Source organism: Rattus rattus, chromosome 12 (assembly GCF_011064425.1).
Source record: "Rattus rattus isolate New Zealand chromosome 12, Rrattus_CSIRO_v1, whole genome shotgun sequence".
NCBI classification, from domain to species: Eukaryota; Metazoa; Chordata; class Mammalia; order Rodentia; family Muridae; genus Rattus; species Rattus rattus.
Genome location: NC_046165.1, coordinates 21,019,569 through 21,038,808, shown reverse-complemented (window position 1 = coordinate 21,038,808; position 19,240 = coordinate 21,019,569). Strand labels below are relative to the sequence as shown.

General features: G+C 44.2%; 1 protein-coding gene across 2 annotated transcripts in view; it reads left to right on the top strand.

Moving 5' to 3' along the window:
- Positions 1-6,212, top strand: part of Slain1 (SLAIN motif family member 1) — a 59,907-nt gene extending 53,695 nt beyond the window's left edge. For both annotated transcript variants that reach the window (XM_032917220.1, XM_032917219.1), the window contains 2 exons: positions 3,780-4,062; positions 5,100-6,212. In XM_032917220.1, the coding sequence (XP_032773111.1) occupies positions 3,780-4,062; positions 5,100-5,175 (359 nt within the window). In that variant the 3' untranslated portion in view covers positions 5,176-6,212. The remainder of the gene's footprint in view (positions 1-3,779; positions 4,063-5,099) is intronic.
- The last annotated feature ends 13,028 nt before the right edge of the window (positions 6,213-19,240 follow it).

Genomic DNA, 19,240 nt, shown 5'->3' with positions numbered 1-19,240 from the left:
GGTTGGAACTCAGTGTAGACAACAGCATCTTCGAGTGCCATAAAGATTAATACAACAGAAAACAGGATGATTTAGAATTTCTAGCTTTGAAATAGTGAAACACTGATGTGGACATGTTGGAAGCAAATAGGAAATGGCCTGTGGCCAGACCTCAGACCATTTGAACCACAGAGTAAATAATAATAATAACAATAATAATAATAATAATAATAATAACAATAATAATAGATTATAATTGATAGTGCTGTATAAATATCTCTGGGTTCATGTTTAACCAAGCAAAACACAAGGGATGGATGGGTGGATTCTTCACACTTGATCTTAGCCAAAAGGCTGAGAAGCGATGGGGTGGATTCTCTATAGTGGGATTCTGTTTAGTATATGTAAAGAACTGAAGAAAGTAGGAAAGTCACTCACAGGAAAGAGCAGAGCAACAAACAAGAGGTGTGACTGTGCATTAAGGTCAGTCACTCTGGTGGTTTGGATGAGAATGGCCCCTGTCAGCTCAATCATTTGGATGCTTGGTCACCGGGGAGCAGGACTGTTCAATAGGATTAGAAGGAGTAGAAGGTATGGCCTTGTTAGAGGAAGTACATCACTGGAGTTGGGCCTTCTTAGGGGAAGTGCATCACTGGGAGTGGGGCTTGTTAGGGGAAGTGCGTCACTGGAGGTGGGCCTTGTTAGGGGAAGTGCGTCACTGGAGGTGGGCCTTGTTAGGGGAAGTGCATCACTGGGGGTGGGCCTTGTTAGGGGAAGTGCGTCACTGGAGGGTGGGCCTTATTAGAGAAAGTGCATCTCTGTGGGTGGGCCTTGAGGTTTCAAAAGCCCACGCCAGACAGATCTCTTTCACTCCCTCTGTGCTTAAGAATGCGGTTCTTAGCTCTAGCGCCTGCCTATATGCCATCATGCTTCTGTCATGATGATAATAGACTAAGCCTCTGAAACTAAACAAGCCAGCAGTTAAATACTTTTTCTTATAACAGTGCTCTGGCCGTGGTGTCTCCTCATAGCATTCGAACAGTGACTCAGATGGTCATAAATCCAGTTTAGGGCTTAGGATTCTGCAGAGACCAGGGAGAAAACTGCATTGACCAAGGACTGTGTCGTCAGACTGGACCTTGGGATTTTAGTCATGTAATTCAGGCATTATAGTCATTCTGATTTTTATTTTAACTTCTTACTTATAAAACTCGAATGATGTCTGTTTTTGCTAGTTTCTCCTGCTAATGATTTCTAACTAATGTGTGTCCCTTACATATATTGGTTCATCAGTTGGTCTCTTCCCGAAAACTTCTCCATTGTATCATTTCAAATTAATTGGGTTTGCATCGAGTCTGCAGGTCGCTTTTGGGTGGATCAGCAGGTCTTACTGTCCTATACTGTATGTGGTAGGTTGTTGTTGATTTGAGTCTTAGTTAATGTGTCTCAGCAGTGTTTTATAGTCTCTTGCTGAGAGGTTTTATATCTCTAGAATTAAGCTTATTTCAAAGTATTTTTTATAGTGTTTTTTTTTTCAAATTTAGCTTCTGCTAGTTTTATGGTATATTAATTTTCTTCTTTCTATAATAAAACAGCCAACAAAAGCCATTAAGGAAGGAAGAGTTTATTTTGGCTCACGACCTGAGACTGCAATCCTTCACTGCAGTCTGTCATGCCAGGAAGGCATGGAGCAGGTAGTTGGTCACGTTCCATCTGCACAGGGGCTCAGTGGACGCTTCTCTTTCTATGCAGTCTAGAACCCAGCCCACAGCACGGTGCTACCCACATGCAGGATAGGTCTTTCCTCCTCAACTAAACTTCCCTGGAAAACCTTCCTTTGCCAGGATCTGTGTTTCTCTGGTGATTCTAGTCTGGTCAAATGTGACAGTGAAGAGTAATAGTTACAGGTGCTTGTTAGAATATACTTGTTCTTCATGTTTTCATTTGCTACCAAGGGGCTTTGCTGAATCCACTTATCCTAACAGTTGAGTGGTTCTGTATGTACCCAACCTAGTAGACTGACATTCTCAACAAAGCATGTCGAAGAGTGTTCCTAAAATTGCAACTGAAACAGTGCAGTCTTCCATTGCCACAGATCAGTTATGACATTCATGCTGGAATACTGCAGTTACACCACAGCACGGAGGGCTCTCATACACAAAATATCGGGCAAAATGAAGCTCCACACAAAAAGGGACATGGGATGTGATTCCAGTGTAGGGATGGCCAGTGTGTGGTGACAGAGAGGAAACTTGTTCTCTTGGGAGATGTTCTCCCTGGTGGGTGGAGCATGGTGGTCTTGAGATGGGGAATACACGGACGTGTTCACTGAAGAAAGTCACCAGTTAAGCCAGAAGTTAAGCCAGATTCACAGACTGCACTGTCTTTTAATTAACAGTGAGCTAAAAAACTTTGGCACCAAGGCAAAAGCATGCCATAGTTGCTGTTAAGTTAATGTTTTTGTCTTCAGAGAAAGGGGGTACCAACTAAACGCTCCTGCTTGTTTATTACTGCAGACTACAAAATAATGTTCAGCATTGGTAAAATTTTAAGGATTCTTACTCAGATCGCTCCCTTCGTTTTATAGATTTTGTCACTGTTACAAGAGTGGTGCTTTTTAATTGAGTGGTTGCTGACGGTTTAAGCGCTAAGGCTTTAAGTAGATTAATTAGCTTCTCAAATGAACCCCGAGACAATATCACAGTGCATGCTACCTAAGGAATATGTTTGTGCCTACAGAGACCGTTCCTGACTTCCTGTCTGTAATTATAACCGTCAGATCATCCCCATGGTTTGTTTTCATGAGGCCATCGTTAGAAAAACCATCAAGAGATTCCGTGGGGGCTGGAGAGATGACTCAGTTTTTGTTTTGAGAGTACGTGCTGCTCTCGTAGAGGACTCCAGTTGAGTTCCCAGCATCCACATCAGGTGGCTTACAACCGTCTGATGCGGGCGCGTGCGTGCACGTGCGTGCACACACACACACACACACACACACACACACACACTGCATGCACACACACATGTACACATGCGTAAGTAAAATAAGTAAATGAAAATAGATCTTAAAAGAAATTCTAATATCTTTTAAGGAAAAACAAATTTGTCTTGGACATAATTTGCCTCGGAACAATTCAGAGATTCTTAAATTTTAGAGTCGTCTTCTGAATATTCAGAGGCCTTTGAGCAACACAGATATGATCTGAGCAGGTCCGCTTACACTTCTACTGGTTTCTCTTGAGATTTGAAAAGTTTTATTTTGAAAAAAACTTGTAGGTAAATCTTGCAACTTAGAAACCTCTAGGAAGTTGAGAAAAGAATATGTAATTAATACATAAAATAAAGATACTTGGTATGCTATTTTTAAAATTTAATACCATATGTATATACAAATCTGTTATAATTTATGCTCGCACTTAGAGACCATCCATGACTTCACTCATATGCCAGAGAAATATAAACACAAAGATACCGCATAAACCCTGATTATTTTAAGTATAATATGACAACGTTAATTGATAAGGCTTTGGGTCAAGGAGGGTACTGACTGAAGTTTGGGGAAGTCGTGAATTATAATCTGATTTTTGACCTTCATGCTGTTCATAGATCAACTGTATTCAGGCATAGGACTGCAGACAGACAGATGGGAGAGCCCTGTCGGGGATTCTCTCCCACTGAAGAGTGCTTAGCACCCGTACGTCACTTACCTCTTGCTTTCAGAAACGTAGGCGCCTCTGGATGTAACGCTTCTAATTGGGAGGCAGTGCAAGTCCCACACTGACGTTATTTTTCCCCTGCAGTCCCGTCGCCAGGACAGATGCAGCACAGAGTCCACAGCGTGGGGCATTTCCCCGTGCCCATCCGGCAGCCCCTGAAGGCCACAGCCTACGTCAGTCCGACTGTTCAAGGCAGCAGCAGCATGCCTTTGTCCAATGGCACGCAGTTATATTCCAACACCGGCATCCCTACCCCAAACAAAGCTGCGCCTTCGGGGATTATGGGCCGCAGCGCCCTTCCGCGCCCTTCCTTGGCAATAAATGGGAGTAACCTGCCTCGAAGCAAGATTGCACAGCCTGTCAGGAGGTGAGAACGTCATCCCTATGACTGTATCGCTGCTTGGAAATTTCTCCAGCTCACCCTCACTCTTCTCTGGCTCAGGTTAACCACAGGTCATTGTCCTTACGGCACTCTCCGGGCCCCTCTTTCTCGGTCAGGTGGTGGATGTCTCTGCGCAGTCAGATTCCGCTCTCTGTCCCTTCACTCTGATTCCTTGGCCCATCTGTGGAGCTCTCGCTCCACCCTGCCCCAGGTTACTTGTGTAGCAGGTTTTCTCTCTCCTTCAGGTCTGCACACCTCCGCTCAAGGTTTGAAAACATCTTAGTTTTACTCAGCAGGAACCAGTTTGTATTGTAAGTTCCAGATGGCCCAGGCAAGCTTTTTTCTTGGCCTAAAAATGCCAAGTTCTGTATAGGGTACATTTTAGACAAAGGTAGTTGCGGTAATCCTGGCTTATTTTCCTTGCTAAATGCAGAGACGTGACATGCTCATGGCTGAACAGAATTACATGACATATATGTGTCCATTATTGGGGCCCTCTATTTCTTGAAGGAGGAGGATTGGATTTGTATCCCTAGAGAATATGAGAGGATCTTTTTTCTTCAAACTTGAGAAAACATCGGGTTTTTTTCAAAATTAATTTTTGAAATACTGAAAAATTTTCAAAATTACTTTAAAGTTCTTCCTTAGTATGGCAGAAAAATATTTATTTAAATAAATGCCAAGAATTTATGCATGTGTTCAATAAAGTCGCTTTATGTTTTTAGCTGTTTTTCCCATTGAGGATCTTACCTTTTACTTTCTATCTTAAATTTGTTTTTGGTCGGGTGAAAATTACCTTGTGCGCATGCGTATGTGACCCTGTGCTCTGGCCTCCGCTCCAGCAGATGGGCAGACACTATGAGAACCCCGCAGGATGTAACTTGATACACACTTGTGACAGTGACAACAGCTTGTCATTAGGGGATGAACCAGCCCTGATGGGAGAGGGAGGGGACCAGAGTGAGTGATGTCGGGGCGGGATTACTAACAGCCGGTCTGCCTTCTTCGTCTCTTTAACATAGTTTCCTGCAGCCCCCCAAGCCTCTGTCTTCACTCAGCACACTGAGGGATGGAAATTGGAGAGACGGTTGCTACTGATGCAGTTTTATGGACCCTTGAAGAATGGGAGGAATCGAAAAATGAGGGTGTGTTACCTAGCTGGCTGGGTAACCGTGGATGCTGGGATGCTCTCCCCTTCACCCTAACACATGCGCACGGCATCGTTTTCAGTGGACCAATCACCAGAGACTAACGATCGCACTTACTCTCTGCCTGAAATACTGCGGCAACCCCAAACCCATGGCCGCAGTATTGTTACCTTAGATCTAGGAAGTTTTTGTAGAACTGCTCTGTACCTGAATACTTTTTGAGAGAGATTAAGGCGTATCAATAATGCTTTGCCATATGGGGTTTTTAAAGTACCTTTGTTCATTTTACCTACGTGTTCTAAACACCTTTCCATTACGTGTTCTGCATTTTAATACACTGCATATTTACAACTAGGTTCTATAACATGGTTTGGATTTTAATTTGTTTTTATAGTTTACAGGAATTTTATTTTTTTGTGCCTATTTCTTTTTATGCCTATGTGAACCACTATGGAACAACTTAAATTTTGTGCCATAAAAGTATTTTTGTGGTAAGGTACTATTTTTTTAGCTCTAGGGATTATATCAGCAAAAAGAAAAAAAAAAAAAAGCAACAAAAAACCACACCATACGATTTGAGACATAACTTTACGTTGAACGAGCACAATTTAGTCTAAAGCGTCGCAAAGGAGACAGCCAGACGGCAGAGTTAAGCGGTCTTGTCTTTTTTCATTGTTAATTTATTGTCTTACATGAGTTTCATATTTATGATGGCATCACAGGCCCGTTGCACTTAAGACCCGCAATGTTTGCTACTCAACCACAATTGATTTTCAATACTTTATTACAAAGGACGAAACTGTAATGTTTTATTAACAATGCTTCTGGAAACGAACGCATTTTAAAGCAAATAAATCTTTTTGATAGACCTTTTACAAAAACCCATTTGCACTAATGGATGCTTTCTTATGGTCTGTGACTTTACTGTTTGTAACTGTGTGCACTGCTGTTTTCGAATGTTCGGAAATAAAGACTCTATTTCGGCAATGTCAGGTCACGCATGAATGTGCACGCAGCACCACAAGTGAGAATCCCACACCCGTGTTTCATTCCTGCTGTGATGTCCGAGGACAGGGGCACTGCAGCCACAATGATAACGATTACGTTTTCTCTTTCTCTAAAATTAGTTTGATAAGAAATACGAGGTTTCAATTGGGTGACAAGATTTGGTCTCAGGCCACTAGAACGTATTCTGTTCAGGACACAGTTGTGAATGGACACAGTGTCACTGGGGACCTGAATAGCCTTTGGATGTTGAATTGGAAAATTCTCAGTGTCGGCAAAACAGCAAAATGCTACCACTGTTCTGTATGTGACCTTCTCTGAAGGCTTCATAGTTTTACCAAAGCTTTAAAGGGATGTCTGTAGATATTCATTAACTTTTAATTTTCTCTTGTACATAGTTCTCTACAGAGCTAAAATGACTTGTAGGAGTAACGTTTATTGAAAATGAAGTGTAGGTACATGGAAATGGATATGAACGAGGAAAGAGTAGTTACCAAACACGTCTTTTTTTTTTTTTTTTTTTTTTTTCGAGCTGGGGACCCGAACTCAGGGCCTTGCGCTTACACTAGGCAAGCGCTCTACCACTGAGCTAAATCCCAACCCCACCAAACACGTCTTTAGTGATGACATCTGTGCTAAGCATTTCGTCTACATGAATTGACTTTTATATCTATCAGTCACGTGCTGTTAATCCCCCTTTAAGGACGAAGACCCTGGGTCTCAGCGACATCAGCCTTGGAAAGCATTTGGCTGGGAATCTGTGAAGCTGCTTTTTGTCTGTCTGATTCAGAAGTCTTTTTTCTTTTTTCTTTTTTTTTAAAGATTCATTTATTTTTATTTATATGAGTACACTGTCACTGTCCTCAGACACAGCAGAAGAGGGCATCAGAATCCCATTACAGATGGTTGTGAGCCACCATGTGGTTGCTGGGAATTGAACTCAGGACCTCGGGAAGAGCAGTTGGGGCTCTTAACCACTGAGCCATCTCTCCAGCCCCAAAAACCTTTTTCTTTACTACCACGTTCTTTCTGGGAACACGTGTAGTTAATTTAGCGTATATCACATGTTATATATCAGTTGATATATTTTATTCGGAAGAGATTAAAGGATTTAATTGATTTTTCAGTGTGGCTATTTAACTTACATTTTTAAAAGTTGTAATTCCCTTTGCGGGTTAGAAGTAAAGGTATCTTCATCTTGGATTTTATATTCTTATTCTAGAGAGTGTGTAAAACCTTAAACAAGTTAGTAAACCGCACTATGCTCCATGCTGAGAGCCGTGGAGGTAGAAAGCTCGGGTAAGGAGAGTCGAGAGAACACAGGACATCATAAAAATTGTCTGTGCAGACCGGCAGCCGGGCAGATGTCATTAACACGCTGCACTGAATGGAAATGGGGAGACTCGGTTCTAAAGAGTCTTCATGATATTTTAATCCTGGACATTCTATGGAACAGAATATCATGATGTCTGTCTTTACAGTTTATTGTAGGATACACATGACAGAAGCAGAGGAAACAACTTAAAATGTAATGTGCGGTGGATAAGTGGGTGATCAGCATAGCGGTTCTCACACCAGCAGCTCTGGGGGGATTTGGAGAACAGGGATGAAAGTCATGGGGATGAAATCAGGGAGGTGACAGGCAAGCCCAGGGAGGACACAATAGGCCACAGCGAGGACTTGGGTTTTACTCTGAAGAAGGCTGTCTCCTGGTTTTGAGAAGCAGTCTCTCACTTGACGTACCCTGACTGGCACTGGTGGAGAATTGGCGGTAAGAGCCAACTGTGGATACCAGCAAGGCGAAAGTAGAGAGCCTTCAGACCATGTCTGCAGAGTGGCCTGTCACCATGCAGCCAGTTCATGAAAAGCTTGTCGGTAGGTCCAATCTTCAAGAGGAAGACGTTACACAAGAACGTAAGTATGTAGAGATAAGAATTGCGAAGGGCCCTGTAGAAAATGTAAAACATTTCTGTTACCTCCGCCAGATGCGATCCCATTCTAATGTCCAAAGGTGGTACCACCCTGCATTTTTCCAGCAGCACGTGAGAAGTCCAGTTGTCCCAAGGTGTTGGCATTGCTGGTCTTTAATGTTTAAATTGTAGGCGTGCTGGTGTCTCTGGTTTTCACTCCCACCTTCTGGGGTGCTGGTGAGATTAAATATCCTTTCATTTTCGTTCATTTATTGAATGCTTGTATATTTATAGATCCTTGTTCAGATTCATTTCTATGAGAGTTTCTTTTATTGGTCCGTAATGTTAATTTTTTCCTAAAAGCCCTTTTCATTTATATATGTTTTCTTTTAATTCTCCTAGGTGTTTTGATGAGCATAATTATTTTTTAATATTGTCCAGTAAGCCGTGCAATTGGGATTTTTGTTTGCTTGGGTTTTTACAATTAAAAAAAAGAGTTGTCTGTTTTCTTGTGTGTGTGTGTGTGTGTGTGTGTGTGTGTGTGAGAGAGAGAGAGAGAGAGAGAGAGAGAGACAGACAGACAGACAGACAGACAGACAGACAGACAGAGAGGGGAGGGGAAGGAGGGATAGGGGCTGGGAAGAGAACGGAAAAGAAAGGAAGGGAGGGAATGTTCTAGTAGGTTCCTGTGAAGTCTGGAGATACCAGAGCACTTTATGAGCAGTTGGCTGACATGGATGCTGGGTACTCTGGAAGAGTACATAAATATTGAGCCGTCTCCCAGCCCTGCCATGTTGTTTTTGAAGGTTAGTCCCTGTGTCTTAAAGGAACATGTCTTATGACCATTACATAGTCTTCTATATTGTGTACCACCTCGCCTAGATCTGAGATGTGCTTTGTCCTAGGCTGACCTTGAACCCAGAGATCTCCTTGCTTCAGTCTCCTGGGATCAAGGGTGTGCACTGCCTTGCCCGAGCCTAAGATTCTCATTGCCTCGATGCCTCCAGATCTCCATGCCAAGGTCCAGGTCAGAAACCTGTCTTCCAGCTTCGGGATCTGGATCACAGGTGTGGCCTCCATGTCAGGATTGTAGTTCTTTCCAGATGTAATCCAATTGACAACCAGGAATAGCCATGACAATGACCAAGCAATGCCATTAAAGGTCACTCGTCTCTATCTTCCTTTGAGGCAATGTGAGTCTCTAGTCTTCTTTCTTATCTAATCTTTGTGCATGCAAGTCAAGTTTCGGGTAGCAAATGGGAGAGCAATCATTTGTAGATCTTGGAAACTCAGAGAGAAGTGAAAGGATTCAGCATTTAAGATAGACATTTGAGGAAGGTCCACAGTGTTGTGATGAAGAAACAGCAAGATTCTCAGACTGCTTCAGTGTAATGGCCTAACTTCTGTCATTCTATATGAGTCTATGGTGAATTGTCCTTGCCCTGCCTGAGCCTCCCCAGTACCTAGGGCTAGAGATGTGCACCACCACTCAGAGCAGTTACTTTACTGTAAATGAGGTCCCGAGTCCATTCACTGAACAAATATTTGTTGAGAGGCAAGGTTTGTGCTAGACACTAAGGCTATAACAGACATGACCTCAGAGAGGAATGTTGTGAGAGGGGACTGATTATCCAGAGAGATGAGGAATGATTTGAGGTGTTGGATGGGCCAAAAGACAATAGGTACACCTGGACGTGTGTGCTCATGTCAGACTGGCTGCTTGGTTTGTGGGACCGGCTCAGGAGGAAGTGCAGTCACATCATTGAAAACATTCAGAATTTCAAAGTGGAGGAAGATGAGCATCAAACCAGACATGGGATCCTTTTCTGTGTTTCCGAGAAGTGAACTTCTGTTCTGTGTGTGTTCCTAGAGTGAGCTCCGAGCGGTAGAAAAGTGGTAAGAACTGAGTTTGAGGAAGGGGCAGGGCAAGGTCCCTTCAAACCTCAGGTCCGTGTTCGGGACTTCCTGTTTTATTCGATGTGAGATGGGAAGCTGGTATTGTACAAGCACATGCTCAGGCCGCTGCTTAGTTCTTTAGAAACATCGCTGATGCAATCCACACACAGCCTTGGGGAGTGAAATGTCAGCACCCTGTTTGTAAAATGAGGAAGTTCAGGGAAAGAAAGGTTAAACAGCTTGTCCCAGGTAACAGAGTTGTTTAGTGATGGGGGCTGAATTCAAAGTCAGGCTTTTTTTTTTTTTTTTTTTTTTTTGATGAGGAGGCACTGGTTTGAGCAAACATGAATTTGTCAACCCACTTCACCCTTCTATGATAATGGTTGAAGGAAGATCAGGGTGGAAGCAGGGACAACATATTCATTGCTGTTCACTGTCAAGGCATTAGGGTATACAAGAGAAATGTCTGCAAAGAATAAAAATTCAACTCTGGATGAGTTGAACTACTTACATTGTAGGGTGGGGAAAGTACCATAAAGAAAAGCTGAAGGGATGGGCAGGAGGTAAATTGGGAAGGACTGTGCCCATGCAAGGTAGGTGGTGAGATGGGCAGCAGTGGGCTTTAAGGCAACTTCCCCATCAGGTCAACTCTTGTTATTATTCCTGGCTAAACATTTAGGACAGTCTCTCTTAACTACTGTAAATGTACATCATCAGTCACTAGAATATACCATGCAGTCTAACACCAGAACTTACCCTCCTGTCTAACTGTCACCGAGCTTCTGTCCCAGCACCTCCATTTTCTTCCATGCTCTACCTCTAGGAACAGTATTCTCGCTGTCAACGTATATGAGTTTATTATTTTTATTCTGGACGTAAATGAGATCGTACACCATTTGTCTCTCTGCACCAGCAAGTTCAATGCCAGCATGTACCTAAGAAACAAGTACACCCAAAGGATGCCCGCTCTCCATGGTCATTGCAGCATGATTTACAATGACCAAGATAAAGAAATGGCCTAAATGAGAGACAGCCTTAATGTGTGTGTGTGTGTGTGTGTGTGTCTGTGTGTGTCTGTGTGTGTCTGTGTGTCTGTGTGTGTATTTATACACATGATGGGGTCCTATTCAGATCTAGCAAAAGAAAATTTGTAACAATCTGGTTGAATTTGAAAGAAATTCCATTAAGTAAAACAGGGAAGAATTTGTTAAGAGGTATGTAGTGCCTCCAGATCACTGAACAGACCATGGACCAGGTTAGGTATGCCTCTGAGGATTGCTGTCCATGTAGTAGCATAGACCGGCCTGCCAGGGTATCTGCCAGGGAATAAGGTAGATTTGGTGGGAGATTTGGTTCCAACAGAGCCAAGTCAAATAAGGGGACTTGTGTTTGACAGCTTCTTCTCATCCAAGCATTAGAGGCAAGTAAGAGCAGTGGTCTGCCACCCCAGAATCTTGCAGATGTTATCACAGGCAACAGCTTTAGCACGTATCTGGGCACAGCGTGCTATGGATGACTTTTCTTCCAGCTCTGAATCATCTCCAAGCCATTTTCCCAATCTCACTGCTTGACTGCTAGACTGGCAACCTGCCTTAAGCGTTAAGCAAAAGCACCCCACTTCTGGAACTAGTTCTTTGTATTAAAGACCGATACCATGTCAGATCCAAAGCAGATCCTGAAACAGTAAATAGTTTAGTTTGTGAGGTGCAAGAACCAAAGTAGCAAAAGGACTGATTAGTTAAGCCCTTCAAGAACATTTGAGGATATTACAAACGTACCAGGTCTGTCATCTCAAGAGCTGAGCTGGGTTTTTTTTGTTTTGTTTTGTTTTGTTTTATAACTTATCTGTTGGGTAGTTTTGTTTATTTGTCTGTTTGTTTGACACAAGCTACATTCATGGGGAAAAGGGAACCTCAACTGAGAAGATACATCCAGAAGCCTGGCCCGTAGAGAGTCTGTGGGGGCTGTTTCTTGAATAATTCTTGATGTGGGAAGGCCCAGCTTGAGGGGGGACCTGCCCTGCAGGTGGTCATGGCAGGTGGGGGTGGGGGAGCAAACTGTGAAGTGGTGATAATGAAAACCTGGTTCAGATTGACATCATCAACCTGGATCAAAACTTCAAGGAGTCTGATGTCAGCCTGTTTGTTCCCGACAAATTTAAACAGTATAATCTGGGGAAAGGTCTCTTGCTGTAATGGAATCACTGGTGCACAAGGAAGCATCAGGACTCGTCACAAGAACATCACAACTCCGGGTACGTGCCATTTCTTCCAAGAAGATAGGTTCTAGAGATTGGATGCCTGTGATAACTGAAAGGGCCTGAGGAAGGCCTGGCTTTTGTCATAAGACAGCACAGAGGCCATCGGGGCGGTTATCCACTTCTAATCCTCATTGGTTGAGCTTGTGGGAGCCTCTGGCTATATAGATAACATAAGGGCCAATTAGATGTTAGGTATCTCTGGTCCTGGTTGTGGGAGCTCAGAGGAGCAGGTGGCTTTGAGGGTCATTTGGATCACTTACCATCCGCAGTTCTGTTTGAGAGAGCTAGATACAGCCTGTCCCAACAGATAACACAGATCGCCAGGTTACTAATCATTCTAGTCCCCAGTTCTGGGGGGTAGAAGAACAGGTTTTCTGTCCATTCTTTTAGAGAGTAGTCCTGTGTACTCAGCATTCCTGGTTACTCTGGAGGTCTGGGGGCACACAAACCTTCATGCTATGCTCCCGACATCAGCCCTCCCGACATCAGCCTACTGTGGGTCCTGAAACGGGTAAGAAATGACGTCGAGGTTGACCAGCAAGCCAGAGAGCAGGATTTCATCATAGTTCTGCTGACTGCCTCCAGGTTGAGTTCTTGCCTTGGCTTCTCTCAGTGATGCTCTTCGATGGACCGCGGTGGGGACGCGCAAGCCAATGGAACCCTGTCCTCCTCGAATTGCTATGGCCCTGGTGTTTATCATAGCAACGGAAAATCAAATGGCACAACATCTCAACAGGTAGCAGTCACTTGAAGCATGCCTTCTAGGAGTGTTAACGGGTTCCTCCAGCAGGCTCATGCTCGAGTGTGGAACAGCTCCAGCTTTGGAAGAAGCTGTGAGCCACTAGGGAAGCCATCCACTCTGCCTTCAATCAGGGCTGTCCAGCTGTGGCTCATAGATCCAATCCTTCTTTTACAGTTTATAGGCAAAAGATGGTTTTAGTTAGTTTTTTTAAAATAGGTGTGGAAACTATGTGGCGTCCAAAGCCTGAAGTAGCTGCTAATGCGACTGTACAGAAAGGGCTCTAACTGATTTTATCACAATTATCCCCAAGTCTCTGGTTCAAAACAATCTCTTGTCCTCTGACTTGTATCTATGGTGAAGTGGGGCCCTGCATCACTTTATAAAACCAGTAGGGGGCGCCAGAGTTCAAGGCAGAAGAGAAAATTAAGTTTGGGGCTCTAACTCCGTGGTGCTTTCCTGACAAAGATACATGCCACCTGCCTGTGACAGGGCCTCCCTCCCCAGCAAGAGGAGCAGGTGACAGCATTCTATGTCCAGGGAGGGAAGAAAGCTGGGATCCTGACGTTCACGTCCCATATAAGGCTTCATATTCTCCCTCCATCTTCCTAGTATAATTGGCATTTGATCCAAACATTCATTAATGAAACTTACTTTCCTACACTAGAACATATAGCATGTAAGTTAATTGAAACACATTCTTCAAGGCCATCATTTATTTATCATTGTACCTGGTTCTGTAAAAGGCACCCTCCCAGCTCCCCAAGTCAAAAATAAGGCAATCTCTTAATCTCTTTTTAATGAACATTTCATAAAGTCGTGTGACAGCCAAGAAATAATTACAGTAGCTTAATTTTTTAATGACACCCAGACTAATCAGACCATTTGGGAAAGATGGTTCTGGGGTTACAGATGAGCACAGATTTTGCTAGGATTGGAGTTAGGTCCCAGCATATATGTGGAATGGCTCATGACACCTTAGTCCACACCAGGCTGAGCTGAATTAGCCTGCTACAAAGCCGGCTCTAGGGTGTCTGGGTGACTGCTTTACTTTCCCTTTTAATAACCAAGGTCTTTTAAGATCCAAGCACAGAGCTGTGGGAACCAGACACTTGTTTTGCTAGCTCTGTTTATCTGGGAGGGGGTTTGGAGGTGGAAGAGTGAGAGGGGTAGGGGTAGGGGGTGGGGTAGGGGAGGTGGGGGTGGGAGGGTTGTGGTATCTTGTTCTGCCGCCCTTTCCTTATTGCCTTGGCTTCAAGCATCTTTCTGGAGAGATCCAGGTTCCTTTAAAGAACTAACTCAAGTCCCTCCCACCCCTTACCTCCCTTGAATGTTTTGTTCCCCCTTCTAAGAAGGACTGAAGCAACCGCTCTTTGGCCTTCCTTCTTCTTGAGCTTCATGTAGTCTGTGAATTGTATCTTTGGTAATTTGAGCTTTTGGGCTAATATCCACTTATCAGTGAGTGCATACCATGTGTGTTTATCTGTGATTGGGTTACCTCACTCAGGATGATATTTTCCAGTTCCATCCATTTGCCTATGAAGTTCATAAAGGCATTGTTTTTGATAGCTGAGTAATATTCCATTGTGTAGATGTACCACATTTTCTGTATCCATTCCTCTGTTGAAGGGCATCTGGGTTCTTTCCAGCTTCTGGCTATTATAAATAAGGATGCTATGAACATAGTGGGGCACGTGTCTTTGTTATATGCTGGAGCATCTTATGGATATATGCCTAAGAGAGGTATAGCTGGGTCCTCAGGTAGTGCAATGTCCAATTTTCTGAGGAACCTCTAGACTGATTTCCAGAGTGTTTGTACCAGCTTGCAATCCCACCAGCAATGGAGGAGTGTTCCTCTTTCTCCACATCCTCGCCAGCATTTACTGTCATCTGAGTTTTTGATCTTAGCCATTGTGACTGGTGTGAGGTGGAATCTCAGGGTTGTTTTGATTTACATTTCCCTTATGACTAAGGATATTGAACATTTCTTTAGGTGCTTCTCAGCCATTCTGTATTTCTCAGCTGAGAATTCTTTGTTCAGCTCTGTATCCCATTTTTAAATAGGGTTATTTGGTTCTCTGGAGTCTAACTTCTTGGGTTCCCTCTATCAGATATAGAATTGGTAAAGATCTTTTCCCAGTCTGTTGGTTGCTGTTTTGTTTTAATGACAGTGTCCCTTGCCTTTTAGAAACTTTGTAATTTTATGAGGTCCCATCTGTTGATTGTTGTTCTTAGAGTATAAGCCATTGGTGTTCTGTTCAGGAAATTTTCCCCAGTGCAAATGTGTTTGAGGCTCTTTCCCACTTTTTCTCTATTAGTTTCAGTGTATTTGGTTGGTGGGAAAAGGGGTTGGGGGGCAGGATCAGGTATGGGAGGAGACGGGGATGATATACAAGGTCAAGAATTTGAACAGATGTGAGTATCAATGGGGGATGGGGAAGTGGTGGTAGCCACCCAGCAAGTCCCAGATGCCAGGAAAGCAAGAGGGAGGCTCCCAGTACCCAAGGGGAATGAGATTAGTTGAAATGCCCAACAAAGGGGAGGGAGAACCTGTAGAGACCATATCCATAGGTTAGGCAAGGCTGCCAGTTGGGGAATGGGTCACCTACTCATCCAAATTTTAATCCAGAATGGCTCCCATCTAAAGGAAATATGGAGACAAAGAGTAGAGCAGAGACTGAAGGAAAAGCCATCCAGAGACTGCCCCACTTAGGGATCCATCCCATATACAGACACCAAACCCAGTCACTATTGTGGATTCCAAGAAGCGCTTGCTGACCCTAACCTGGCATGGCTGACCCCAGAGAGGCTCTGCCAGAGCCTGATCAATACAGAGGTAGATGCTTGAAGCCAACCATTGGACTGAGAACAAGATCCCCAATGGAGGAGTTAGAGAAAGGACTGAAGGAGCTGAAGGGGTTTGCAACCCCATAGGAAGAACAAAAATATCAACCAACCAGACAACCCACCCCAGTGCTCCTAGGGACTAGACCACCAACCTAAGAATCCACATGGAGGGACCCATGGCTCCAGCTGCATATGAATGCCTGTCTGCCATCAATTCGAGGAGAGGCCCTTGGTCCTGTGAGGGCTGAATGCTCCAATGGAGGGGAATACCAGGGCCGGAAGGTGGGAGTGGGTGGGTGGGAGGGGGAACACCCTCATAGAAGCAGGGGTAGGGGGGATGAGATAGGAAAGGGGATAACATTTGGAATGTAAATGCATAAAATATCCAATAAAAAAATTAAATCAGGTAAGTAGCCTGAACACAGGAGTCATGAATTCTGTCAGATGTGCATTTGTCGTGTATTTGAGGGATTACAGGAAGTGCTCCCGGAAGGCAGTGATTGTGCTGCTCCCCTATGGTACCTCATTTGCTAATGGTAAAATTAACAGAAAGATCAACTGACCTTTCCCCACTAAAGGATTCATAGTATCCCATCTCACACCATCCGTAGTTTACAATGACCATTTCTTATTTGCTGGGGCCTCCAAAGGGTTCTAGTAATCCAGTTTAATTATTTTTTTGCCTAATATTTTCTATTTTGTATCATTTCTGTTAAAAGCAGATCACCACTCTACGTAGATTTCATGACCCATGATTTGAAAATTAGTTTTAGGGGACAATTACTTTAATAATGAGTAATCTGGATACATTTATTCCTAAGTAGTCGTAAGTTATGTTTGTGTGAAAATGATTGCTTCTGGATGATTTAATTGTAAGTACACACGGTTAAAGAGTAGCGCGATATGCAGAAGTGTACTTCCAGGAGCGTCCACAGGAGGGCAGCATCTACCCAAGGTATAGTGAGGCTTAAGCCATTCTTTTCTGAGCCGAAATTCTGGTAAGTGAATTCATTACTCTATAGTGTCTTCAGAAAAGCAAAAGGTGGCTTCGGCTTGGCAGTCAAGAACTAATCTTTTCAAAACCAAAGAAGTATGATACTTTTGTTTAATCCAAGATATGTAGTCAAGCACGCCCTTGGTTCCTAGCTTCTTTCTTCCCTTTTGTGTTCGTCCTCTCTGCCTGGTCCTGTTTAGGGAATCCAGGCAGGCCCTAATAACTGTGAGTCCCCAGAGTCATTGCAACCATGGGGCCGGCGCCACCGGTCCCATCGCCATGCCTGCTTTGCGCTGTGCTGCCTCTGTGCACAGCGATGAATCTTGTGACCGGTGTTGATGAGGAAATGCTGCCTTGTGGAGGAGCTGGAATCTGAAGACTTTGCCTTCCAGGCTCTTGGAGAGACTCTTCCTAACCCGGCAGCCATTTCAGCTTAAACCGAGATGACTGTAGGAATGAAAAATACTATTTTGAATTCCTTTCTTTCCCATTATTGTAGACACAGCACTGTCTCACCTTAAAATCACAGGCTGAGTTAACATTGCCCTGTGACTCACTCCGCAGGAAATAGGAAATGGGTCCACTCAGTCTTGTCGGATTTGGAACAAATTTCCTGCCCTTTGTTTTATTTGGGTGTCTACTGTCACAGGTTGGAGCTCTGGCCCTGAGAGTGTATTTGTTACGAGGAATTCTGTCTGGGGTGATGTCGGCTTAATATCGTCCCTACAATTTTGAAGATCCAAGGTGTATTTGGTCTATTACGTATGAGAATATTCTGTTATTTCTTCTGATCTGTATGCTACACAGCGTTTCCCTGCCCTCTCTTGTCCTTGCTCCTCTGTATGTATATCTTGCTCTGATCAGCGGCTGCCACCACTCTCTCTGAACCTCCCTTCTGTGCAACGGTCCTCACTGAGACCTGCTTAGGAAGCTTGGCCCATCTGCACTGTTATAAGCGTTGTACACGTCGCCTCCATGTGTGGAGGACTGTGCTAAGATCAGGACTGTGTTCTCCTAAGCCCTGTCATGCTGCCTCCCTGCGGGAGACACACAGCCACGCTTTCTGAATGAGCCAAACCGGGGTAGCGGTAGCGGCTGGTGCAGTTAATGATTTTGAGCTGACAGATGCGATTCCTGCTGCTGGAGCTAGAGTCTTAGGGACAAAGCAAGGGGGGTTAGATGAGCTTGGACTGAAGTGTGCCTACGTTCCTGACCCTCACTGAGGGCGAGGTGGGGTCAAGAAACATACAAAAGGAGTTCTCAGGTGATGACGGGCACTTACAGAGTTAGGAGAGCTCTGGGGGCACGGTGGAACACTCTGCCTGAGGGAAGGGTCGGTGACAGACTTTCGGCCAGGCATCTATTCTTGCTGGATGGCAGGACTTGCAGACAGGTCCAGTTTGCCTGCAGGCTGCTTTGTAGAAGAAAGTGTAAACTCGCAAGGGGGGCAGGGGGCTCTGCTTTGGGTCACGGTAGGGCCAGGTTCCTGAGGGGTGCGTGAAAGGGATTAGCCTCAAGCTCTGGAGGAGAGAGAGAACAACATCCTCCGATGGAGGAACCCAGAAGGACATCTCAGAGCCTCGCGTCTTGATTTTATGTCAAAATACAGGCAGCTTCTCTCCCCCCTAAAATTGTAAAAATTTAATATCTTGTTCTGGAAGATTATTTCACCCCTCTTCTAATGCACAGGCTCCCAGGTCCCACCCCAGGCAGTGACGGCTCACAGATGTTCAGAGACAGGATCCACTGTCATCGCCTTTCCCAGAAGTGACCAGGGCCACAGGGGTTGCCACAGCGCAGTGTCTGACCATCCCCAGGGACCACACTGTTATTTCAGTGCTTGTACAGGACATGGTTGTATATTTAGAGGAAGCAGCTCCCAGGCGAGGACCAGAAAGTGTGACACAGGGTTCAGCATGGAAGGTTACAGCCACAACTGTTTGAAACCACAGTATAAAGATCACATGGGCCAAAGTGCCATTTCTAAGGTTCGGGAGCAACCCATATTCTAGAATTTGACTGATTGGTTTGATACGGTACACATGTTTTTACTGTGCATCATGGGATCCTTAGAAAATCAGAATCCTTGGAAAGTAAGCCCATGAACGCTGGCTTTCACTGGTGTCCAAGCAGACAGTGTAGTTGACAGATGCACCCTATGGCTTCTCTAGCTTAGGAAAACACAGGTGGTGTTCACTGCTGACACACTAACATTAGAAAGAGAAGTGACTTGAACATCTCTTGATTCTACTTTTTAATTTTGTTTTTATTACCATTTCTTTAAAAAAAAAAAACAAAACTATTGGTTCTTTGTGAATTTCACCTCATGTACCTCTTTCCTGCTCCCCTCTGCTCATACCTGCC